Source organism: Momordica charantia (genome assembly GCF_013281855.1).
Source record: "Momordica charantia cultivar OHB3-1 chromosome 5 unlocalized genomic scaffold, Mcharantia_2.0 BLBB01000005.1, whole genome shotgun sequence".
Lineage (NCBI taxonomy): Eukaryota > Viridiplantae > Streptophyta > Magnoliopsida > Cucurbitales > Cucurbitaceae > Momordica > Momordica charantia.
The window spans coordinates 21,185,855-21,212,135 of NW_028275163.1; the positions used below are offsets into that span (position 1 = coordinate 21,185,855).

A 26,281-nucleotide genomic window follows, 5' to 3' on the forward strand; every position below is an offset into this window, starting at 1 on the left:
ATGACCTACTTTTCTCTCTCTACAAATTGGGAAGAATCTAAACAATAACTTTATTAGGTTAAGAATCCATTGGGTGGTAGAAATCTAAAGAATATTTTTGGCTATGTATGTAATCTATTATATATATATTGATTATTGAAAGAAGTGAAAGGGAAAATTTAAGTGTGTGTGAGCCCCCCCTCTCATCTCTTCCCTTATGGAAGCAAAAAGGATTTCCATTTCATGTGTCTGTTGCTTTCAATATTCTATTATGCCTTTTTTTTTTCTTTATATTTAGGAGTGTTCCGCTATCAATATTCATGGAGTTCCATCTCAAAATTATTTGAGAGTGAGAGGAGTAGATTATGTCTATTACAAATCTTTAACATGCTCTTCAAGATCGTGGCTCTTTTGGCTAATCGATTAGTCGATCTCATTTCTGGACCGGATGCTCGTTTGAGCTTCTGGGCTCTGATACCATGTTAAGGATGAATAAACTACCACTTGGTAGTTTGTTCATCCTTAACATGGTGTCAGAGTGAGAGGTCCTATGTTGGGCCAACTTTATGCGCATTTCGACTAATCTACATGTAGTTGTCAAGGAAATACGTAGGATATTAAATTTTAGGTAGGTGTCCACCACGACTTATTCTCTCTAAATTCTTTTTGAATTTCTTTGGCCTCTTAGATAAATGGGTCAACCTAGGATGGTTTTCTATTATGCTTTAGTTCACAACTCTCTTCTTTTAAAAATTAAAGGAAAAAAAAAAAACCTCAATTTGTTCTTCTCTTCTTCCCTCTCTCATAAAGAGGCAAATGCTAACTTTTAAAATATGAATTCTATTTCTTGTTGTCATTGAAAATGATGCTTATTATATGTGCCTTTCAATTCAAAAGTCTTTTGTTTCCTCCAAGTATTTACAAGCTTTTCTTCTTTTTTTTCTTTTTTTTTTCTTTTTGGAGGATTTTTTTTTTCTTTTTGTAGTTAAGGTTATGGATTATTGATTTTAGATATTGTACTTTGGGAGTACTCATCATAACATCATGATTAATTATTGTGGATACTTATTATTTCTCACTTTTATTTTCAAAAATAATAAATTCTTAAATGTATGAGACTAGCTCAAACATAGTTGTTCGTATTAATTATAAACAAAAAGATAAATAAAATGGAGAGACCATTCTTTCCAAGAAAAAAAAAATTAAATTAATATAATTGTATACCAATCTAACTTACATGAGATTGAAATACTTTGCTATAAAAAGAATTATACACATGCAATATTTTCAAATTGCTAATGAGAGAAATTTTCGTTATTATCATAGGAATTTTCTTTCTTTGAGTTCACAATTGCACAGGTAGATATTAGATATCCAATATATAAATTAAATTTGCCCAACTCATCAGCTTAAATTTTAGGGTTGAATGGTGGTTTATTCATCTTTAATATAGTATCAGAGCGGGAGGTCTTATTGAGTTCATAGATCGAATCATCAACCTTTGTAATGGTAATAGATGTCTTATTTCTGTACTCAGAAAACCAAAACCTATAATCGTTATCAAATGGGAACTCACCTGAGACTATATATGGAAAGTAAAGAAAGTTAAAAAAAAAAACCTAAATTATGTTCACAAATTAAAAGAGGAAAATTGCAGTAACGGTAAACTGTAAAATTTTGAGAAGAGAAGAGAAAGTTGGCAGTAAAATTGAAGGGATGAGAGATGAGATAGATGTAAAGGTAGGAGAAGGAAAGCAAAGGGAGCTTGAAGGGTAATTATACTGTCTCAACCAAAGTAAAGGATGAAAGAGACATGCCATCAGTTGTACTTTGTTACCCTCACAGTGAGAAAGAAAGAGAGAATTTATGACATAGAGAGAGACTCATGAGAGAGGAAATTATTTGAGAGAGCTCAAACGCCGCTCGTGATTTTACCTTGTTAGACGTATGAGGAAAAAAATTGAAAAATAATTTGTATCGAAATGATTATTACGAGGGAAATTCACGAGAGAAAAGAAATTATTTGAGAAAGTTGGAACAATGTCAATGGTGATTTTAATACCGTTAAATTTATGGGAGAGAATTGAAGAGTTATTAGAGGCAGGGTATGATGCAGACAACGATTTTACGTTATTAGTTGTATGAGAAAAAAGTTAACAACTATTCTACATCTAACAACTAATAGAGGTCGATGGATTTTGAATAATCTACATCAAACGGTTATTAGGGAACAACCACATTAAATTACAATCTCTCTCGTGCGAAGTTGTTTTTTGCACTCGTGTAGGGTTCTTAACATGCATATTTTAAAGTTTTTTATTTTTTATTTTTGGTTGTAGAAGAGGACCACTTTTTCAGATCTCTGCAAGCTGATATAAAACACCCAACAAAGCTATAAAGAGCCAACACCAACTACCAGTATGCTGGTCCTTGAGAGAGAAGACCACATACCCCTATTTTTACACACAAATTAAGACACTTCTAGAGAGAGAGAATTTACCAAAGAAAATATATATATATATCTTTATAAACGACATTTTTTATTAAACGTGTCTAGTGATGGATGGACAGTACATGCAAAGGAGAGAGAAGAAAGAGAGAGATGTATACGTATACATAATCATATACGTGTTCAAAGTGTTTCATTTCATATTATAATTTTCTTTTTTTGGTCGACATGAACATCGCTGAAGTATCGTTGTCTACTTCTTGTAATCTTGTGAGTTGTAAATGTCGTCTTTATTTGTTATGTAATAATTTTGATATGTGTTTGACACGGTTTTGATTTTAGTTTTATGGTCGGAAGTATTTTTTAGATACCAGCTTGGAGAATTTTAAAAGCTATAAAAACTAGGTTATATAGAATATTGTTAATCCTGTCGAATAAGATTTTTTTTATTGGTATTTTTAAATAGTACTGAAAAGTGAATAAAGAAATAAATAGTAAATAAGTGTAATTTTTAGAAATAGAAAATTGTAAAATAAAATTGTGGAGTTGGTTTTACGTTTAGTCGTTAAATAAATTCAATATTTTATTTTATATTATTTAACATTTTATTTTATAATTTGAGCTCAATAATTGAAGGTGAGAAACTATTGACCTTTGAAATAGTAACAAAAATGTCTTATCAAACTTCAACTAGCCACTAATTACATTTTATAAAATACTTTGATAATTTTTATCTTTTAAATAATTTTTTTAAATATGGTTATTGTTAATTTAATGATAAAGTTATTGTTTTGCTTTTCCAATTTTTTTTTAAATTACTTTTATAATAATTTTATAGATTTAAAAAAAGAAAAACAAATATTTTCAATTTTCAAATTTGTTACGGATCTTTGAAATTATCTTAGATTATTAAAATAAATAAAACTATATTAATGAATAAGTTTTATTTCTTTCAGAAAGAAAACTTGAAAAGAAAAATAATTATCAAATGATTTGTCTCTCTAATAATTTCTTAAACTTTTGGAAGAATGTTTTTAATTAGTTTTTAAAAGCTCATTGAAAGCAATAAATTTCTATTAAATTTTTTTATTTAAAAAAAAACTTTAGAAAAATATGACAAGTTTAATGCGTTCTCTCCCTTTATTTTTACAAATTTCTTCTAAATCTGGACGAAGTGAAAATTAAATTTACACTCTTTTTAAGGATGTTAGTGATATTTTCACAAGCCAAATTATGATCTAAGTTATGTAATTATATCTTTCTACAATTCATAATGAAATTAATTAGGCAATCTTCCCCAATCAAACACATTGCTTAATCATACAAGCATTATCCTTTTATATATTAAGTTGCCTTTCAAATCATATAAAGACAATCAATAATTGGTGTTGATTAATGGGTGACATTACATGATGTCACTATATCTTTGCATATATATTATGCTCCCATTAATTTCTTGCCTACCAAAGTTTATTAAATTACTCAATTAAAAATGTTTTCTTTTCATCCTTTTTTGGACGACTTGTTTTGGAACGATCTTTAAATATGATAGCCAACTACAAGTATGAAATTATTACATTATATAGCTTTGACATAAATTATATTTTTTTTTTATATATGTCCGGGTCAGCTTATACGCACCTCATTTAATTTCATAGGCCAACCGTCTGATCCTACAACTTTTGGTGTCAAGAAACACATACAAATTACTAATTCCTAAGGTAGGTGGTCATGGGTTTTGAACTCATTCCTTCTTAATTAATTCTAACTCATTTAGACCAATGAGTCAGATATAATGGTTGACATAAATTATATTATCCATGGAGATCTAAAAATTGATGACATGACCACTAATACTTTTTTTTTTTTGACATGACCACGAATACTTGACTGTGTTTGAACTATATTCAGGTAATAGTAACATGATATATTAAAACAAAAAATAGAGAATCTCACGGCCCAAGATCAAGGCACAAAACCGAAAGACAAACACAAGAATAGAAGACAGAAAGTAAATCAAGAAAACAAACCCCAAGCCGAGATAAACATAGGATCAGAGCTCAAACTGCCAGGTAGTACGACGGTAATAGACCTCAAAGCATGAAAGAGAGAATAGAAGGGTACCGCTCCACCCACCTGCATGAACCTTAGCATTACGCTTCCTCCAGATAAAAGACACAGTCGAAAATTCCACACCAAACGCCACACATGACGAGCACTAACGTGACAGATCCAGTAATAATTTATTTTAAATTATTAGTTTAATTAGGATTTCATGGTATTTATTTATATATGTATAATAATTCTCTTCCATTTTTTTCCTTCACAAAAATAAAGTTAACTAAACAAAATTAAAAAAAAATGCCCAAATATTTTCTACGTTTGTTTTGAAAGATGTGATATATTTTTTCCAAAAAAAGAACAACTATAAAAGATACACTAAACTCACTCTTTTTGGTGCATAAGCTACAACACAAAGACTTTATGACTTAACTTAATAAAGTAAAGATAATAATTTCTCTCCCTTTTATAGCAATAATTTTGTTAGATTTGCAGCATTAATACCCACCTCTCTTTTGGTAAAAAGTAGATAATTTAGTTATTCACTTTTACTTCCCTAGAAAATATTAATTATTTATACTCATACTAATTTTTTTTTTTTTTTGAATTTGGAGTTTATTTAATTTATACACATAATAAAATGGTTGAACCATACATTCAATTGGCCATTAAAGTACAAAGTACATCTACCCTAGCTTACAATTTTAATTTCTACTTCCACATTGTAATGTTATATTCTAAAAAAAGTCTAATTAAACTTTAAGGTTAGAATATTTTTTATAACTAAACTTAAGGTTTGAATATTTTTGATAATGTAACTAAATAAATTAAAGGGGAAAATTCCAAACTAAAAACATATATAAAATAGAATGGAATATTTGACTAATAGTCATTTTTAAATTTAGGGCTTATCAATCTTGAGTTTGTGTAGTTTTATTTCAATTATATAAAGGAAAAACACTATAAAAACTCGAACTTGTGTTTGATTTCTACCTTCCTAATTTTGAAGGTTTCAATTTTCATAGATGTTTGTTCTCATGTGAATATTAATAAATCCATAATTTATCCAAACAAATTCACATATCAAACACGTTTAAACTTAAAATCCTAACCCGTAATTCAAAATTCCAAAAAATTAAATAAATGAAACACGAGACAATAAATGAAATTCATGTATCGAACATAAATTCGACTTCTTAATCATGGTAAGGTTACAAAAAAAAACCTACCCCATGAGTCAGAAGACCATAAAAGTATAAAAAGTTAACCCTAAAAAATGACAGTTCAAGTAAAGTTTTGAATGGGAGGAGAGAGAAAAAAAAAGAGTGAGAAGAGAGAGAAGAAAAAAACTTTCCACATCAAACAAAAAAATAAGGAAGCCAAGATGGTACTTTGAGAAGCCAAAGCCTCTCTGATCATAACTTGTGGCCTTGTCAGGGTTCACTCTCAGATGGGTCAGCCCCAATTCTCACCCCCACACCCTTTATAGACCCCACCATCCCATTCCACATTACAAACTCAACACTCAACACTTCCAATATTCTCCCTCCTTCTTCTTCCTCATCTTCCTCCTTCTCCGTCGCGACCGACGGCTCTCCGAGCAGCTGTAGAAGTCCCGAAACGACCACAATCGACCCACTTTCATGGACAAGTATAGCGAGAGAGAAACTCATGATTTCATGAACGTTGAGTCCTTCTCTCAACTTCCCTTCATTCGCCCTGCCCCGAGGGAAAAGGGCATTAGGCTTTTCGGGATAGAATTTGGCGGTCGGAACTCGGCGGCCTCCTCGGCGGAGGACTCAGAGTCTGGCGACACGGTTATTGCATGTGAGGATGGGAAAGATAACGATAACGGTAACGGTAACGGCAACAACGGCGGGGAAAGTAGCCGGAGATTTGAATGTCATTATTGTTGTAGAAATTTCCCTACTTCACAAGCCTTGGGAGGGCACCAAAACGCCCACAAAAGAGAGCGTCAACATGCAAAAAGGGCTCACCTTCAGTCTAATGCCGCCGCCATGGTTCATGGAATTGGAGCCTTCTCTGATGCTGCTCACGTGTATGGCCTCATGAACTACCAGCGCCTAGGCGCCACCCCTTCCAGCCTGCAGATTAGTACTTACCCTTCTTGGAATAGAAATTCAGCCGCTGCGGCCGCTGCCACGAGGTTTTACGGCAGCCCTGGCGGGTCATTTTCTCCTGCAGCGGCAGCACCGATAAACGGGAGCCCGTTGGCGATGTGGAGAATCTCGGCCAGTCAAAATAATGTACCGTCGTTTGGCAGCCGGGAGCGGTCGTCGCTGCACCCGCTGCCGCTGTTCGCTGGGGACGAGATAAAAGGTGCCGCCATGGGCGGTGGCGGGTCCGGCGGGTCTCTTCAAACCCGGTTTGTATATGAGCCGAAGACAGCGGACCAAGTGAGTTTGGATCTTCATCTGTAATAATTTAATTAAATTAACAAATTTTCAATTGACATGAATTTTCCATAGAGATGATCATGAAGCTTTTCCATCTTATTAATTATTTGGGTTTGCCAAAAAAGAAAGAAAAAAAAGAAATATGAGACAAATTCCCGCCGGTGACGGATTAATTAACGACACTGATCAATTTTTGTTTCTTTCTCTCTCTAAAATTTGTTCTCTTATCCACATCTTCTGACCCCTCTCTTTGAAATCTCGCATCCAACCAAACAAATTTAACACTAAATATTAATTCAAAATTTTGGATTTTTTCGAGTTATTTCCATTTTTTGTTTCAGTTGAATCTTTTTTTAGTTCAAATAAAGGTAGATTCGAACCTCGAACCTGATAGTATACTGAGATTTTAACAAATTCAAGTTATACCATTTCAATTATGATTACAATTTAAATTATTGTAACGCGTAATTTCAACAATCAAAAAGAGTCATTAGGATTAGTTTGACATAGATGTTAAATTAACATATATACACAATTTTCTTTGATGGGTCTTTTTTATTAGTTTCACTATGAGATTTTGTGTGGTTTTTTTGTTCTCTTTTGGTGAGAGTGCAAGTTTTTTTTTCCTTTTTCTTGGTTATGTTGTGAAAAATAATTAATCATAGAGAGATAGAGACAAATCTGTTGAAGAATTGAGGAATTTAAGGGAGAGATTTTGGATGATTTCGATTCCTCTAAGGTATCTCATGGGAGAAAAATGAGACAGATCTATAAAAGGGTTTAATTTTTACTTGAGAGACATGTATGAAAACAACACCATATGTTTTTTTTCATCCACATATACTAGGATAACATATTTCCTGTTCAAGTACAATGTTTCTCTGTTTTCTTTTCTTCCTTCTTCTTCTTCTTTTCCTTTTTTCCTTTTTTTTTTCTTTCCTCTTTCTTTCCCTGTTCCACATTTCTCTCTCTCTGATAAAATGTTGTACTATGGAAAAAAATGAGAGAGAGAAAATATTTTAGAACGAAGAAAAAATTGGCTGCACAGTATTGATCTTCTTTAAGTAGGTTGTTTTTTTTTTTAATCAAGTTTTTATAGTTAAGCAAAAAGTGTGAAAAGTGTGAAACTCGACTGAGCTATACTCATGTCGGCTGATGATTTTTGTTATTATACTGGTCTCTTTTTTTAGTTCTCTCACAAGGCAAAAAATAAGTTTAAAGAGTAGGAGCTTCCTCACCTTACTTAAATCAAAAGTGAGCAAAAGAAAAAGAACAATATTTAGCCGCACCTATCTTCATGGCTAGCTATACCATTAAAAAATTGACCCTACATTATTATTATTTTTTTGTTTTTTTGAAAAACAAAAGACATAGTTTTTCTTTTTTTGCATTTTTCTTTCCTAATAATAATTATCGTAAATTTAGGTGCTGGTCAATAAGCATCTAAAAGGACAATATAAAACGAAAATGAAGAAGATTATTATAATCCGAATCTATATAAATTTCAACTAAAAACAAAGAATTACTAGAAACCTTGGAGCTGACCATAAAAATGGGAGCGTTATTAAATGTTTTTCTCAAAGTGTGATGAAAAAAAAAAAGATAAATCTTTTTTGGATGAATTACAACAGAGCATGTAGCATTCAAAACAACAAAAACCTATGTACATCGAAGTAGCCCATCAAATATAATTTCAACAGTTGAAGAAATTAGGATTGTGGTCTCCATTTTCCTGTCTCTTAGGTCAGATGGAACAATAAATTGTGGCCAACCCTCTTTTATTTCTTTAATGTTGGGAGAGGTTTTAGCCAACATCTTTGAGCCCACAGAGACCTGAAACATATAATAGCAACTTATTAGCCCCTCCTGAAAACTTCAAACAATAGTTGACTTGTCCATAATGATTTGCTTTCAATCCACACATTGATCCATCGTAATAAACTCGATAAATCGCTAACTGATAAGCAACTAAGTTTTATCCGTAAACTAACTAGTTGGATCCAACTTGTTGTAGGAGCAAAGTAAATAAATGTTGCTTACAGAAATAAACCCACCAAACATAAATACTTCACTCTTGATTCATTTGATTAAGTGAATCTAAAAGATAGGAAAAGTTTTTTTTTATTATCCAGGAGTCAGCGGCCCTTTAGTCTTTATGCCCTTATACCTGGAGGTATGCGCATTGTCTTCATACCCATACATACGCAAGAGATCATTGTTTGGTAGAAGTTGCGTCCCATATGGCTTGAACCCAAGATCTCAAGGATATTCTTTGAGACTCCGAGCCACCTAAGCTCTCCCCTTGGGAACTAAAGATAGGAAAAGTTGAATCAGGATTTGACACCAAACACGCCTAATAAGATCTAAAAGTTTTTCCTCTAGTTTCTCTCGAAGTTTTTCAAATAGCTAGAATGATAAATTTTGCTCCTCCTTAAGAAAATTTCTAACCAGCTACACACTCCTGCACGCCTGAATTTCACCCAAGCACGAGGGCCACTCGCTCAACCATCAACATCGTCCGCAGAAAGGGTACAATTGTTGGCCAACCGAACGCCACTCGTTTTCGAAACCGAAACTGAAAAGGGGAGAGGGGGGCAAGGAAAAAGGGAAAAGAAAGTGAAGGAAGGGAATCTACACATGAATGTGTTGAATGGAAGAAGGAGAAGGGCATAAGAAGAGCTTGAAGTGAATATGGTACGTTGGATGTAGAGATCATGTGGGGTTTTTTGAGTGCCTATGGGGGGCCATGCCCCAAGCCCTTATAGCTTAGGGCAGAGATATTGGAATATATGGGCTGTGATGTTAGATTGGAAATATTGAGGTAGTGGAATGGGAATTAATGGAGGGTCATTCCCATTTCTCTCACAAAGAGAAAAAAAAGTGATTACTAAGTTGGATATGATGATGGAGGGGATTCTACAATTGAGAAGCTGGCATGGGTCACTTCTAAGTGTACATATTTGTCATGTGACGCGAATCTATTACGATCCAAACCCGAAATGGTTCCTATACTAATTTTTCGAGGGAGAGGAATTTATTCGAGAGTCGATAGCGGGCTCCATTAAGTAAAGAATATGTCTGGTAACTATTTCGTTGTCCATTATCTAATGTAGAAACATGTCGTCAAAAGAATTAAAGGAAAAAACAAGTTAAGGTAAGGGCTTAAAAATGGGAAAACCAAGGGTGAGAGAGAGGGGGGAAAAAGGGAAAAGGGTGTGTCCTGAATTTGGGCTCTACGAGGTCTTTCGAAACAACATGTGAACGTGTATGGTAGTTAGGTTCTGCCATCTTTGTTTTCTCATCTTTTGTACTGCTGCTTTTGAGAGAGAGAGAGAGAGAGAGATTCTTATGAAAATGGGAACTATAGATGTAGGGGAAAAGGAGGCATTTTTTGGATGAATTTGATAAAATAGAGAGAGAGAAATTTGTACAAACATGTATGAGTTTTATTTTGTGGAGGAAGCAAGAGGGGCCATGGTTTAATTTCATCTTCCATTCAACAAATCAATCCAAAACCCTAAATGTGTACTCCATCATTAAGCCCCGAGAAACAATACTCTCACGAGATATGTTCAACGAATTAAGACATATATTCTTAATCGAAAGATCATGAGTTCGAATCCCCACCGTTGTATTCAAAAAACAAAAAACAAAAAACAAATAAATCCTCACCCTAGCTATTCAACTAAATCATTTATAATAATGCTCTAATACATTCATTTCTATGTTAATTACATGCATCTTGACGATCCCATGTTGAAAAGATAAGAGACCTAACATGGATTTATGTTATAAGTGGGCTACTTCCCTCATTCTCAATTGGGTTTGAGATGAAACTCCATGAATATTGTTATGGTATCAGATCCCAACAAGTTCCGAGCATGCAGTCCAAAAAAAAATTAAGCAATGGGGTAATTATATTTGTATTTTGGCTCATGGAAATTAATTATAAGTTATGTCGAGTAAATCTAATAGGTCTATGTGAGCTAATATGTCAATATGATATCTAACTCATGAACTATTACTATATGTGTGTGTGTGGAATGTGGATGAGAAGGAAAATAACATTATTACAGAGAGTTTGAGCCAAAATCATTCTTCTGTACCATGTTAAATTATTTTTAAATTCAAAAGTTTAAATTGATGGATTGGATAAGTTAATCTTTTTGTTATATTATTAATTAATTTCTTTTGCCAAGCTAGACTTATTCATTAATAACACAGTTTTAATAAAGCGATTCAAAAATTTTAAATAAAATTATTTCATATTAAAGTCAAAGAAATTAAATTAAGTAATTAATTGTTTATGATGTGTTTAGGATGTCTCAAGAGGACCAATCCCAACCATGTGCAATGTTGGACATCAAAATGTGTTTACACCCTTTCAAGTGAGTTAGGTATATATATACCTGAAAAGTGGAAAATGAAATATTAATTAAAATCTCGTTTGTTAATGATTTCATTATTTATTTTCTATTTTAAAAATGTCGTTTGTTACCTTACAATTTCTTTTATACGTTTTTCACCTTCAAACACATTTGAATTTTTAGTCAAAATTTAAAAAGAAAATAAAAACACAATTTTTAAAACTATAATTTTCAACCTTTGGCTTAAATTTTGAAAGTATTTTTAAATTGTAGACAACAAAACTATATATATAGGTGAAAGTATATTTATAAGCTTAATTTTCAATAACATGAAACAAAATGATTATTAACCAACCTAAATTAACTCAATTTTGTTAGTTGAACTAAATTGAATAATTAATTTGGTTTCTAATTATATCCAAAATAATTGAATACATTTCTGGTAAGGCTGCACCAATCTTGTCCAACATTAATTACTTAATTGACCAAAGAAGTTTAAATCATAACACCATGATGCATTATATACAAATAATTTATCCATGGACTCATTAATTCTTTCAAAAATTGACTGAAATCCCACCATATATTGGTATTTAATATTACATTATGCACAAGAGTAATATATGCACATGTGGATTTAATAATCGATGAAATATCGCAATGTAAATAAAAATATCACCAACATAGATACTAATAATAAGATGTATAATTGTACTCAAGCTCCCGAATGGCGACCCTATTGACCATGAAGTCTTTGTGTTCAAGCTTCCGATGAACATTAATTAATACCAAAAATTCTTGATATATCTCGAGTTAAAAGTTAAAAGAGATCGATTTTGAATTATCAAAAAATATAACGATAATAATGATAAGATGTATAACTTAATTGGGAATGGTAAAATACTTATTTCTTAATTGAAATTGAATTTTATTGGTTTCTTGGTTTCTATCATTTGTCTAATTAACAAAACAAAAATACTATGGAGGCTTACATCCTAATTTGTCCCTATGCTTTTTATATTCATTTTATTTTGATCTTTTCAACTTTCAAATTATTCTATTTCTGCCTCTAAATTTTATATTAGAAGTTGTTATCTTTGTCATTAATTTTCTATTAATTATTTGACAAACGTGTGAAATCTATTTCAAAATCCAACCCTACAACTTCAAATACTTACCCACATGTCAAGATCAGAAACTAAAACAAAACATTTTAAAAAGTCTAACAATTAAAATGAAATAAGTATAAAAGCTTAATAAGAAAGGTGAAATTTGTGTTACTTAATTAAGTGGGGTATTTGGAAAATATTATTTTGGTCACAGTAATTTCAACATTTTTAATTCATTTTTATCCCTATTTTATTTTTGTCTGATACCTATATTTCTGCAGAGTTATTATTTTGGTCCTCATTTGTAAAGTATATACAATAAAAACTCTTTCGATACACATTTATGACTATATTTCAAGAAATTTGGTAAGCAAAGTGTCGATATGAATTAAAATTAAAAGATCAAAATGTGTTATAAAGATCAAAATAGCTCAGCGATAATTGACATATATCTCCAATCAAATATCAAAATGGTCGCATTTTAAAAGTACATCAATCAAAACGAATGTTTCAAAACTACAAAACTAAAATGAACAAACAATTGAATATTCAAAATGAACCAAAGTCGGAACCGAGGGACAAAAATAGACCTCCTACTTATGAACTAATGACTGTCCCGTGAGACTAGTCGAAATGCGCATAAACGGATCTAGACGCTCCTCGGGGATTAAGAAAGATAGCCAATATACAGATTTATATATATAATTTAATTTGGAGAAACACATTGATGATTGCCTACTTTTTGAGGACAAGTGTCTGTGGTGCTACTAAGTGCACAGTATAACTTTCAATGGAAGCCCTTTTCCACTTTGATACTGAGCAGCCATACTTCAACTTTTCTTTTCTTTTTTTTTTCTTTTTTTTTTCTTTTTAACTTTCCTGTTATTATTTTTTTTTTTCGTAAACCTCTGACTCTGTCATTTCATCTGAGCACTCAAATGAAGAAAAGAAAAAAAAATAAAAAACGAAAGATAATCCAATAATTTGATGTGATGTTTAGTACTCACTGTTCAACTGATGGAGTGAGTGAATTTAAATTATTTACGTTGGATTTGGATTTTTGTAAAAAGAGACTGGTGTGGGAAGATATTTGGAAGTAAAATCATTTTTATAGTTTGGTTGGATATTTCATACTGTTTAGTAATGTTCGTACAAATGTGAAAAGGAAAACAAGAAAAGAGAACGTTATCAAAAATGAATCCTTATATTTAAAGAAAAAAAATCAAAGTAGGAAAATTATGTGGCAAAAAGTTTTTTTTTTTTTCTTTAAGTTGATCTTGATTGACAAATTTATTTTGTGATGTGAAGACAATCACGCATTAGTTAATGGATCTAAGCCAACAATTGGGCTTGGGCCAATTTCCTCGCACAAATAAATAAATAATGGATCTCATTATTTGGGTCATCGATCTAATCTTTTTATTGAGTCATCAAATTCAAATTTTTCAAATTAAATTCCCCAACATACAATACATTCATAATGTAAAGTTTTAAGCTAGTAAGAAACTTAATGCACCCACTGATTACGAGCTCTCTTTTTTTTCAGTACAAGTGGGAGTGAGGGATTCAAACTCGAGACCTACCAATTACGAGCTTTAATAACATTCAATTGATTAATTATACGTGTCATAGAACGAAAGACTAAGAAGAGAAGTACACACAAGAAATTATGTCACTCTTTGCTTTACAGCCAGTCAATACTCTCTCTCTGAAAGGCAACGGTACAGATTCTATCTCTCATGGTCCCACAAGTCCTGAAAGAAAATCAGAGAAAACAAAATGGCAAAAGTACTGCTCACAACTTTCCTTTTTCTTTATGTTTGATGTATGTGTGGAAGTTTGTTCAATTTGGTAATTCTTTGCAAACATCACCTCTGAGTGATCCTTCTACTTTACAAAATTTCACTCCAGACCCTGTAGAACGAATTGTATTAGTAGATATTATCATTTCATGCAAGTAGACTCTTCACGAGTGGTTCGTGATTATGGTTAGAATATCAAACCGAACCTGCCTGTTGAAACTCAGTAATAAAATGCTCCAACACGCAAAAATACTTGTAGACAACCAAAGGATCTTTAACAAAATAATGGAATTAGGAACATAGTATTGTCCTACAAATATAAAAAACCTCGTAGTTATTGCCAAAGACAAGATTCAAATGAGCCTGCAAATACAGAAAGCAAAGTCAAGAAACTAATTGAATCCAATATGAGTCACTGCCACATCTGGCTGTACTCAAAAGCATAGCCCTCCCCTCTCCCTTTTTTTCCTGCGACAATTGGTGCCCCCCACAGCTCAATCAGTGAAAAAAATGTACCAAAAGTGAAGTGGAAAACTGTCTGTAAGGACACAAGACAAGATATGCTAATTTCCGAATGACAACTGTGTGACATCCTGTGCACTTTGTGAATTTTAAGGTACCTCGACTGCTGAAAAGGAGACAGCCAGCCAAGCCAGGCCCTTCCCTCACAATACACATGAAAGAGCAGATTAGTTTGAAACTTGAGCCACTGGATTCCCTCTTGGAAACATAATGTAATTCACTTCTAAAAGAGGGTCAGCTAGCTTCAATCATGTTCCAAGTTTAACAACAATTATAACACCATCTAGACTGGCAGTTCAAACGGTATATCAACAGCTAAATTCTAAAATTACAATCTTAAATCTCTATCTTGAATCTCAACAGTCCCATGTTCTAATTCTTGATATAATTGAATAACCCACCTCAGCAAAAGTCCTAAATCAGAAGTAATAACAACCTTTTTTTCTGAAAAAAATAAGAAACAATTTATTGTAATGTAATTCAGTTAGTATAAGTTAGTCTTGCTTGTTTCAATGTAAATCCTTAAAACTAACAAGGAAATTGTTTGTTTTGGATCAACATCAATGAGGGAAGAAATGCCTTGAATAAACTATAACATACCACATTACTACTGAAAATTTCCATTATCATCAACAATAATGTTATACAAAATTCTTAAAAGTCCTTCGTGGTTGGAAGTCTGCACAACCATAAGAAATTATGGACCAGGTAATTTTTTATTCGCACATTATGTATAGCTAAATGGATACTCTGCAATTTACATATATGATATATTGTAAGTTGTGTTCACAGGAAAGCACGAATCAGACTCTATAAATCTATTGCCATAGACAATCTTGCAAAATTTCCAAAAGGGAAAAAAACAAAAGAAAAGGAAAGAAGAAGATTCCTTGCTTGAAATTATGTGACCTGTAAAAATCATTGAGTACTTTCTTGCTTAGTTCGAGAGGTATGATTCTCTTCGATTTTTCGAGTGAGAAGTGAAACTCCATAATGGGAAGCACTCGAGGTGGCATAGTAGGATGTTACTGTGAGTTGAGCGAATTTTGGAAGAGCAAACCCTGCAAAATTGCATGTCAATAGCCAATTATAAGCACCTTCAGCAACATTAATAGTTAAGTTTAGCAGATGCTTATATGCAGATAGGTTTTGAATAATGGAGATCTAAAATTGAATTTGCCACATTCAGCCATCATATTCCAATGAGGCAAGTCCAAAACATATACGTTGCTACCTGGAATTTCAAGATATTACAAAAAAAACGACGCAGATCTTTCACTGCCTATAACATATTTAGTATTGCAGGTAGCTATACATAAAGCTTTAAAATTATACAAGGATAGCCAATAATAGTCCATATAAATATTATATAAATACAGACATTTTTTTTAGATAAGAATATAAATATAAACATTGTCAAATAATTTTGAATTTGTAGCCCAAAGAGAGCCATTAAGCCACAGTATTCCAAACATCCCCTAATTTCCAACTTTCAAAGACCATCCAACACTTAGTCAACTCAATCTATCACATAATTGCAGAAGTTCCATCAATCAACAATGCCTTTTCCTTCTAATTCTAAATAGGACTATAATCGTTTGATACTGCATATCTTCCTCATGTTTGTAAGCGTCCAATTGAAAGTAGAAGGATCCTCCAAGACCAAAAAGGAAAGAAAGAAAGAAAGAAAGAACCTAATTTCTCTAGGAAAATTCTACTTACAAATGGCTTCACGAAGAAGATAAGGGAGGACTACCTCTTCTTTGCACAGATCTTAATCAATGTAGAAGGCAACTTTGACATAGGGGGAACCTCTAGGAAAGTGCTTTCTAGCATATATGGGAAGAGGATGAGAGGTTTACTATTGGAGAAAGGGAGAAGCTCTAGGAGCCCTAGGTGGAATATCGCAATTTTAAAAAGGCTTGTGTATATCAGTCATGGTCAAAGCTTAACGACGTATACGGAAAGATGATCAAATTTTGGGAGAATGCTTGGTTGGATTCACTTCACTTTTTTCTTTACAAGGGAACATGACTTTTTATTGATATTGTGAAAAATTACATGTGAGAATATAAGATGCTTGGTTGCCACCATTTACAATGAAATTTCAAAATCTCTATGCTATGGTGTAGACTAAATGAGACTGTTTTTTATCTTTTGGATGAGCATTCTAAGAGTTGGAACATTGTTACTAGAAAAAACTTGTCAACAGACGAATATTAGTAAGACCAAGCAGAGAATCTTTCCTTGGCAATTTGGAAAGAAAAATGTCCAAAAAATGGTTCAAGTCTTTATTTGGACGGCTTATCTTCATGGCCAAACACTTCAGAAAGATCATAGAAAATATATCCCTCGTTGGCCTTAATTCCCTCACAGGGAATGTCAAAAAAATAAAGGGAAGAAAGATTTTGTCCATCTTTGTTTGGAAGCATTTGAAAATATTTTTTATAAGTAAAAACTTTCATGGAAAACAAATGAGAATGAGCCAAAAGGCAATCAAAGCAAAAGAGAGAAAGAAAGAAAACATAGATAATTACAAAAAATGAGCTTCAATTCAAAAGAATGAGAGATAAAGGATAATCATGATGGAAGCTCAAAGGAGGCATTGAACTTAGTCTAGTCTCAAACCTCCTTTGGGGAACTTTTCTCATTGCTAAAGACTCTCCTATTTCTCTCCAGTAAAATATTTTACAAAACCGCAAAAAAAGTTGTATGTGCCCCAAGGGGAAACCTCGTTAGCAAGGGTAGGTGTTCTTTGAGTAATAATACCATGTCACATGTTCGAACTTTCGAGTGAGCTTAATAAGAAAAAATATTTGATGTCCCACAAGTCCTGATCTTAGAACGAGCACGAGTGTCCCAGTATAAGGGCTCTGACTCTGGGCTATTAAAAAAATTGTCCATCACAAAAACGCCCTTCTATCAAGAAAAAATAAACAAAACCTCCTCCACCATAAGCCCACGCGATACAAGCCAATTATATATCGAAATTCCTCAAGAAGCTATCCCAAATCGCTAAAGCAAACTGGCACTTCCCAAAGACATGATACAGACTTTCCACGACCTTCTTACACACTTCGCACCACTAAGGCCCCAACACGATGGAAGACAATGATCTCTATATGTATCCATGGTGCTAATCCTCCCATGGGTGATTTGCCAGGCAAAAGATCTAACCTTTTTTAACCTTCCAGAGCAAGGAGAACAAAAAACTCGTGAGAATGATGGACACTCTAAGAAGAGAAAAATAAGAGCTTCAAGAGAAATCCTTGGAACCAAAACTGAATATCCCTAACTCCCGTCCGAGGGCAGAAGTTAGCTAGCAAGGACAAGAGAAATTAAACATTTGAAGACTCACAATCGAACAACGCAAAACCAAAGTTGAAGATAATGAATCTCTAGTGAGAACAAGAATAGATTCATGGGCACAAATTTAGACAATGGCAATTGGTAAAGACTAGGAAAGCAAAGGGGACCATCTCCCAGCCAACCACCATCACAAAAGAAAATCGACACCATGTTCCCAACAGTAAACCTGACAAAGCTAGAAAAACTCTAATACCCAAGGCAATATATATCCATGTCTTTCACTATTCTTTGGATGGAATATTGGCTCAATTGCTTTGAGACAACCCTTTCAAGAGAAAAACAAAAAAGAAGTATGTTTAATGCTATTATGTTAGGGAAATAGTGTTTTTTAATGGGAAGGCAAAAAGTTAGGAAGGAGATGTTTGAATAAGCAAAACTCAATGCATCAGCTGCATTGGAACTTTTCACACTTTAGACTTATGCAGAGCTCTTCAAGAGCTCATTGTTGTTAGAAGGTCCCCAAAGAATTGGATACCCTTGATACACGTTCAAACTTAGTAATTTTCACTATTCTTAGTAATTGTCCATGTCTCTCACTATTCGTTGGATGGAATTTTGGCTCAATTGCTTTGAGACTATCCTTTCAAGAGAAAAACAAAAAATAAGTATGGTTAATGCTATTAAGTTAGGAAAGAAACAATGGTGTTTTTAATGGGAAGGCAAAAGTTAGGAAGGAGGTGTTTGAATAAGCAAAACTTCATGTATCTTAGTAAGCTTCATCGGAACTTTTCACATTTTTAGGACTTCTACAGAGCTATTCAGAAAAAGCTTATTGTTGTTGGTGGGTGTCCAAAGAATTGGATACCCTTGATACACGTTCAAACTTGGTAATAATGGACAGATACTTAGGCTAAGTCACACATTGCTATGCCTAAAACAACTATAGGTTAAGGTAGTTTCTTCTTTAAAAGTTGGTTTCAGAGCAAGGATAAGATTCAAGGAGTACTACTAGACAGGTACTATTGCTCCCCACATTTCATGTGAAGCCTTATATTTTTCCTAACAGCCACCAAAAAGAGCATCCAAGAGCAAGATGCTACCTCTAAAAGTTGGTTTTGAGTTTCAATAAAAACCTTAGCAATATAATAACAACAAGTCCTCTTTATCTGCACATCACAAAAAATTTAAAGCATCCACAAAAAGGATCCGAGAATGTGGGCCCTTGATAAATCTAGGGGTTCTCTACAAAATATCTTCTTACACACCTTTCATTCAAAATACCCTTCCTTTAAGAATTATTGCTTCCAATCAGAGGCAAAAATATTTATTAAAAAATCAAGTTCTCTCACTCTTCTCGACAGAACCACTTTCAGTCAGATGCAATCTATAAATCCTAATGCTTGCCTACTTCCAAATTCAAACCTCAAAAGTGAAGAGAATCGCCTTATGTTCTTTAATTTTCATTTTTCTAAAGCATTTTGTGGTCCCTAATTCAAACCTTTGAATCCTGTGGTACTTAAGTTATGGCCCTACTAATTTTCTGACTCAATTGTTGACTGATTACCCTGTCATGGTAGAGCTAAGACCATTTGAGTAACATCTCTTTAAGATTTGTGAGAACCTAGAAGTATAAAGCAATTGAAGAGGTACTAGATTTGAATTGTTAATAGCATCTTGTTGGACCTCCTTGTCCATATATTTTTGCAACGACTCCATGTCTTGTATACACAAGCTACAGAGTTTTTCCGTATGAATCCTCAGAATACAATTGTTTCTTATCCCCAAAAAGAATAGTAAAATCACAGCATGAGTTTTGTCCTCTCTTATAAAGAACCAATTGATACGTGAAAAGTTACATCAAATTTGATTAGAAAAACTCCCTTTAGAAGTTCACAAAAAGACATCCTAGTTATAGTCAGTTACATTAGAAAAGACACACTGACAAGTCAAATAAAGTCTTATACCATGAAGCCCCACAATCTCTTGCCCACATGCACTTTCAAATCACCAAAATTAGCCTCTTGAACTACGTTCACCATAATTACTAAATATTCTTGGCCATCCCCTCGTTGAGCAAGTGGTATCCCCTTGGTCTTTGGTGAGCCCGAATCCACAATTGTACTTGGGTAAACATAATAATTTGAGGAATCCAACAACAAGGTTTCGTAGAAGGCCAAATCGTCATCTATACTTCTCTGGGAGCTCCAACCAACATATCTGAGATTCTACACCCAAAATGAATAACAGGTAGAATATTAAGCCATCACATAATTTCTCCAGTATGCACAGATGGCCTATTAAGCTATCACATAATTTCTCCAGTTAGTCTCAATTGTTCCATGAGTTCACATGCTTCAACTTGCCACCATTCTTTTATCTCTAACCACTCTTCCCCCAATTTTTTATGACTCGTCCTCAAGAATCCATCCCTCGCCTCATTTGTCCTCCATCTCATACAGATCGAGAGTACATATTTGACGACTTCTCGATTCATGTAACAGTTCATTCCAAGAACTTCACATCTAGTTTCTAAACTTCACTTGCTCCTTTGGTTTTTTTCTTTTGGTTACATCATCGATGTTACATAACAACACCATCAAACTTGGTTTGCAAGTGTACCCTCCATTTTTTAATTATTTTAAATTTTCCTCATTGGACTTTGTTTGATGCACCTGGACTTCAAATTTCAACTTTCTCCAGCTTCCTTCCACAATTCTCTGTTATTTGAGAAATGAAACACCAAATGTGGAAGGATCTCCATTGCTTTAAAGCACATAACAGCTTAACCAGATATGGACATCTTTTGTACTGTCAGGAGCATGAACCCGCTCCAAAAAGAATAAACAAGGTCCATGAGGCATCAAGGGATCAGCAACTAGTCCTTTAAACAAGGACTTCACCAAGACATGACTGCAGAATTTAAAGACCAAGATATCTTATACAGTAAATTTCTCAAATTTTGATTCAACATCCCATCACATTTTTATGGCTCAGGTTTCATCCTTTCAAGATAGCAACCACCTGATCGAAAAAGTCACTAGAATTCATGGAAGCTTCTTTTCGGACGATGCAAAAAGATTCTACAAATGGAGGAACAGGGAGGGGCTTTCCCAATGAATATTTGGAGGCTTGAGTCTGAAAGCTCTTGCCCTTTAGTCAAAGCTGGACCTAAGGGTCATCAAAAACAGTTTGGGGCAGATCAGACAAATCATCTGGTAAACAGGGGCCTTTGTCAAGCCATGAGCTCCATGTATCCTACAGCACTGCCTAATACACAGACAAAGACAGGGCCACAACCAGAAATCATAGGGGGTTTGCAAAGAGAGAAGGGGATAAAAGGTCTGTCTCTTTCAACAAGGACAACCAGATAAGATGTTTGGAAAAAAGGGACATGTCTGCACCATAAACGCCCAGCAAAAGTCAAACCCTAGCACGAAAAGCGGTAAAGAGAAAGGAAAAGAGCAGGAAAAAATGTCTGAAATTTCTATGTAAGTATGAGAAATTATAGAGCCCATTTCGGAAAACGTTTCTACAAAAGAGGATGACTTCCCTGTAGACTACCACCTCTGCTTTAGAGAGGAAAGTCCCCCCAATGAAGGTTTAAAGCTCATTGAGATGGTGCCAAAAACAGTCAACAACCTAGTAGAGGTTTAGCACAAAGAGGCCTTAGACAGGGGTGCCCTCCTTCTCCCTTCCTCTTCACTCTCATAGGAGATTCTTTCAGCCATTTGGTTCATTTTTATCATGAAAAGATGATCTCAAGGGCTTTCTAGTCGGGTCAAAGAATGTGGTGCTTACTCACCTACAATACGAAAATGACACGATTATCTTCAACCAAGACAAAGCAAAGGACTTATTGGACTGGTGGGGATAATTTCTCTTTTTGTTTTTGCTGCATGTCTTTCTTTAAACCTAGCAAAGACATCCTTGGTGGGGATCAACATTAATGATGCTTAGCTGAATAGCATGGCTTCTTCTCTAGGCTATAAAACAGTCGCTTCCTCCGCCTTATCTGGGCTTCCCCCTCGGTGGAAGCATAAAGACGTTCAAATTTTGGGAACAAATGGTGGCTAAGTTCAAAATCAAGCTGTCTAAGTGGAAGAATTTGAATCTTCAAAATGTGGTCATCTCACGTTATCTCAAATGGTCCTAAATAGCTTACCCTTATAGTTATACTACTTTTCTCTGTTAAAAACTCTAGTGGGAATTATTAAGGAGATAGAGAAGCTTGTTAGAGATTTCTTCTGAGATGGAGGCAATTTCCACCCTTGCAGTCAACTAGTCAGATGGGAGAGCACCTCCCTCCCCCTCACGCACGGTGGTTTGGGAGTAGGCTCTTTCAAACAACGTAATGATGCCCTCTTCTTAAAGTGGCTATCGAGATTTACCCAAGAGGATAAGGCCTTGTGGCACAAGGTTATTAATAGCATTTATGGGGTTGGTCCCCTCAGGTTGAGTGATAACTCTCCTTAGAGGAGCGGCTAAAGGTCAGCCTTGGTTTGATATAGCGAAGAAGACTGGCCTTTTCCTAAATTCTCTCTTTCAAAGCGAATAATGGGCAACGCATCAAATTTTGGAAAGACTAGTGGATATGGGACCATCTCTTGGAGAACTTTTCCAAATTTGTTTTTGATTTCTAGAAAGAAAGAAAGAACTATAGAAAGTTGTTGGGACGCAGAGCAGGATTTGGGATTTAGGAGAGGCCTTTTTGACAGGGAGATCAGCAACTGGATGGGATTAATTAATCAGATTGATAATACTATTCAGTTGGGGTCCTTAAAAGATGACATGCTTTGGAATATTGATGCTTTGGGCTCTTTTACAACAAAATCAACCTTCTTAAAGTTGTTGAAGCCAAAGCAGGTGATCAACTTCCCCCAATACCTGAAGAAGATAGAAATCTTCCTTTGGTCACTAGCCTATAGAGGTATCAACACCCATGATAGGCTTTAGAAGATTTGTAAGAACTAACCCCCATCCCCCTCTACATGTTCTTTATGTTTGAGAGATCAGAAGTCCTTAGACCACATTTTCCTTCACTACATTTTCCTTCACTGCCCCTTCGCTCATGCCTACTGGTCGAGCTTGTTTGGTATTTTTGACAAAACTCTGTCTCTCTAGGAGAGTGGACGATTGGCTGACCCAATCTCTTGTAGGTGGTCACTTCAAGGGAAAAGTACTTTGTGGAACTTTGCTAAACTGTAATTTTGTGGAATCTTTGGTTAGAAAGGAATCATAGAACTTTTGAGGAATCTTCCCAAGACGACGCTACTTTTTTGGAGTAATGTATTCTAGGTGATGCTACAAATGTGGCAAATTCTTTTGTAACTACTCTCTCTCTCTCCGATCATTCAAAATTGGAAGGCTTTGTTGCATTAATCCTTTGAGATGGGGTTTTCTCTACCCCTGCCCGTAGCTTGTCCTCTTCTTTTGTGATTAATACAATTGTCATGTTTCTTATCAAAAAAAAAAGCAAAAAACAAAAAAATCACGGGCTTGAGGCTTCATAGACAAACATGTTTTTCCTTTAAGATGTTTCAAGAATCTTTGGATCTTAGATATAACAGCTGATTGCCCACCCAAGAATCACAATCACTGCAAAAAAAATTATTATTTATACTGCCTACCCAGATTTTAGAAAATCTTCCAAATCAAGTCTTTCATCTTTGAACTTGATTATTTTCCACCAAGGACTTCTTTAACACCTTTTCTTCTCTGTATTCGTAGACCATCCAAGTCATGCTTTCCACATATACCGGCAACTACTCTATGCCATAATTTATTTGCTTCACTCTTCTTTCTTTTTATTTTGTAGGAAATCAAAGACCTTTTAATCCTTCCAAGTTTTTAGGCAAGTTCCAACCTTCCCTTAATATGTATATGTACTTCGATGCAATAATCCATTACTTGTTTTATAAGAAAAGCAAAAATAGCAGGCCAATGAAACATCAATTTTTTCAATGAGAGTACAAGACACAATTTGCTAGCATACCTCCAAATGCAGCACCAGCACCAGAACACAATAATAAAACAGGCACCTGTCAACAAAGAGATAAAGGAGGAAGTCACATAATTAGTAGATGGAACAAAAGTCAGAAAAATCAAGTTTAATCCAAGCAACTCAAGTGATTACTGGCAACAAAAACCAAATGGATTTTATAACTTAATAGTAGAACAAAATAAAAGGAAGATCAGACTTATATTAGGCATACCCCAATAACAAAAGGAAGCCACTTTGGCCCCTTCACATGACTTTGGAGGCGTGGGATCCCTGGAATCAAAGAAAATAATAGGCTGTTGTGTTAATTAAATAAAATATTATTGAAAATCCAATATGAATATATGATTACCCGTATTAAATGCATGAACTGCACTAAGCATCCCACCAAGACCCGATCCAGCCTGTTTGACAAGGCAGCACGAAAATAATTAAGAGACATGGAAACCAAAATATTTATAAAACAGGCGCATTAAATGAGATAGTTAGGATTATCCAATTGCTAATAGGAGAAACAGAATTAAACTGAACTCTTACGTTCATCAATTACTCTATAGCAGTCTAATTTAAAGAACACGGCTTATAGTTTAAATTTGTCACTGCATAATCAAAATCTAGAAGCATTCATCAAATTCAGCTTTCCTCAGACAAAACAACAAAGTAAAAGGGGAACTCACCACTGCAGTGGCATCGTGGAGAACAGGATTGATGGCCCATTCACTTTTATCCTGAATCAACAAAAAAACACACGGAACCCATTCATGAACCCCAAAAACATAATCAAGTAAAAAGAAACAGAGACTGCGTGTTTAAGAAACGGATTATATGGCAGAAGCAGAGAAAAATACAGGGTCGGAATTAAGAAGAGAGAAACAGCGAGGGCAGCGAGGCGATCCAAGCCCTGGATTCATGGTGGGTTCATGGTAGAGATTGCCCCTCCTCAGCTTCTCTTCGTATACTTCCCTAGTACCCATATGCGGAACGAAAATCCTTCCTCCGAAGATTATTGTTCTGCAACAAATTGCCGGGTTTCGTCTTCGACTTTTCGGTTTTCACTATAAAAGAACAGAGGAAATTCGGCTAAACCCAACGAGGAGTGAAAGAGACGTGGGTAAATAAGATAAAAAAAAATGCAAAAAGAAAATAAAAGTGGCCCAATTTTAAGATTTTCCGTAAGAAATAAAATATAAAATAAATTTATATATATATATATATATATAAAAATTTCGTCTTTTTTTTAGGTTATTTTTAAATTCTAATTTAATTAGATACTTGTTACCGAACACATCTAAGGTGCTGTCTTAGCTCCATCCAAGCCACATAGACCAAGTTAGCAAAAATCGGACAAAGCCCAATTTTGAGTTTTGAAGTCAATCTATACGATGGACAGCCAGTTAGAAGGGTGCTGACACCTTATATCCAATCCATAACATAAAGAATTGTCCAAGATATTACCGTGTTCTCCTACGTTACACAAGGAGATTGACATTCAAGTAGATTTTCACTATCGAGAATGTTGATACCCCTCTGTTCTCTTCCATAATCAGTTTGCTCCCAACTTGAGTTCTAACCTAAACACATTGGAGTGCATTCGGCAGAACACCACACCAGTACTAGATTTTTGTATGCATGTAACTTAGAGTTTGGAGATGTAGATGTATGTGGCACATCCGTAACACTTATGTGACACTTGTCTACAAATCGACATCAACGATACAAATAAATATATTTAAATTATATATTTTATTAAGAACATTATTCTTTACACTATTTTTCTAATGGAATAATTAATTTTAAAAAATACATAATGATTGATTGATAAATTAATTTAGGAAAGATTTTGAAGGTACCAATTTTTATCATAAACTTCCAACTTCATCGAATTGCAATTTAAACTTTGATAAGTGTTGCAACTTTTACTTTAAACTTTAATTAGTGATGCATTTTTACTTTTGACTTTAAAAAGTGATGCAATTTTTACTTTAGGCTAAGTTTTTGTTTGAAGAATCGTTGAAAAAAGTATTAAAAAAGTATTTTGAGTTGCATCCAACATATTCTTGAACATGTACTTGGTATGAAATTGGTAAGATTCAAACAAAATTGACAATTAAGTTGGTTCTTTGTTGAAATTGGTAAGTATCAGTAGAGTTAATTAATGATCAATTTTGTGTATTAATCAAACTTAATTTTGTACAATGTATTTGATCTTCATTAAAATAGTGACTTTTTTTAGTTCTTCATTTTTTTTTCTGGTTAAGATTAGTGGGT

At 34.0% G+C, this 26,281-nt stretch overlaps 2 protein-coding genes across 2 annotated transcripts; one reads left to right on the plus strand and one right to left on the minus strand.

Moving 5' to 3' along the window:
* The first annotated feature begins 5,942 nt into the window (after positions 1 to 5,942).
* Positions 5,943 to 6,979, plus strand: ZFP8 (zinc finger protein 8). The gene has a single exon (XM_088123681.1). The coding sequence runs from the start codon at positions 6,133 to 6,135 to the stop codon at positions 6,928 to 6,930; it is 798 nt and encodes a 265-aa protein (XP_087979807.1). The 5' UTR covers positions 5,943 to 6,132; the 3' UTR covers positions 6,931 to 6,979.
* Positions 6,980 to 15,286: 8,307 nt separating this feature from the next.
* LOC111019374 (uncharacterized) lies at positions 15,287 to 25,105 on the minus strand. Its single transcript, XM_022295747.2, has 6 exons — positions 24,862 to 25,105; positions 24,691 to 24,741; positions 24,366 to 24,417; positions 24,228 to 24,286; positions 24,008 to 24,053; positions 15,287 to 15,767 (listed from the first exon to the last, which is right to left on the minus strand). Exons 1-6 carry the CDS (start codon positions 24,985 to 24,987, stop codon positions 15,625 to 15,627), a joined length of 477 nt encoding a protein of 158 aa, XP_022151439.1. The 5' UTR covers positions 24,988 to 25,105; the 3' UTR covers positions 15,287 to 15,624.
* Between the last annotated feature and the right edge of the window lie 1,176 nt (positions 25,106 to 26,281).

Excerpts from the sequence above, each read along its gene's own strand:
- ZFP8 (XM_088123681.1), top strand. The coding sequence starts at position 6,133 with ATGGACAAGTATAGCGAGAGAGAAACTCATGATTTCATGAACGTTGAG.
- LOC111019374 (XM_022295747.2), bottom strand. The coding sequence starts at position 24,987 with ATGGGTACTAGGGAAGTATACGAAGAGAAGCTGAGGAGGGGCAATCTC. Across the intron at positions 24,742-24,861 it reads CTCTTCTTAATTCCGACCCT|GATAAAAGTGAATGGGCCAT; the intron begins GTATTTTTCTCT and ends TTGTTGATTCAG. Across the intron at positions 15,768-24,007 it reads TGCTGGTGCTGCATTTGGAG|GGTTTGCTCTTCCAAAATTC; the intron begins GTATGCTAGCAA and ends GCAATTTTGCAG.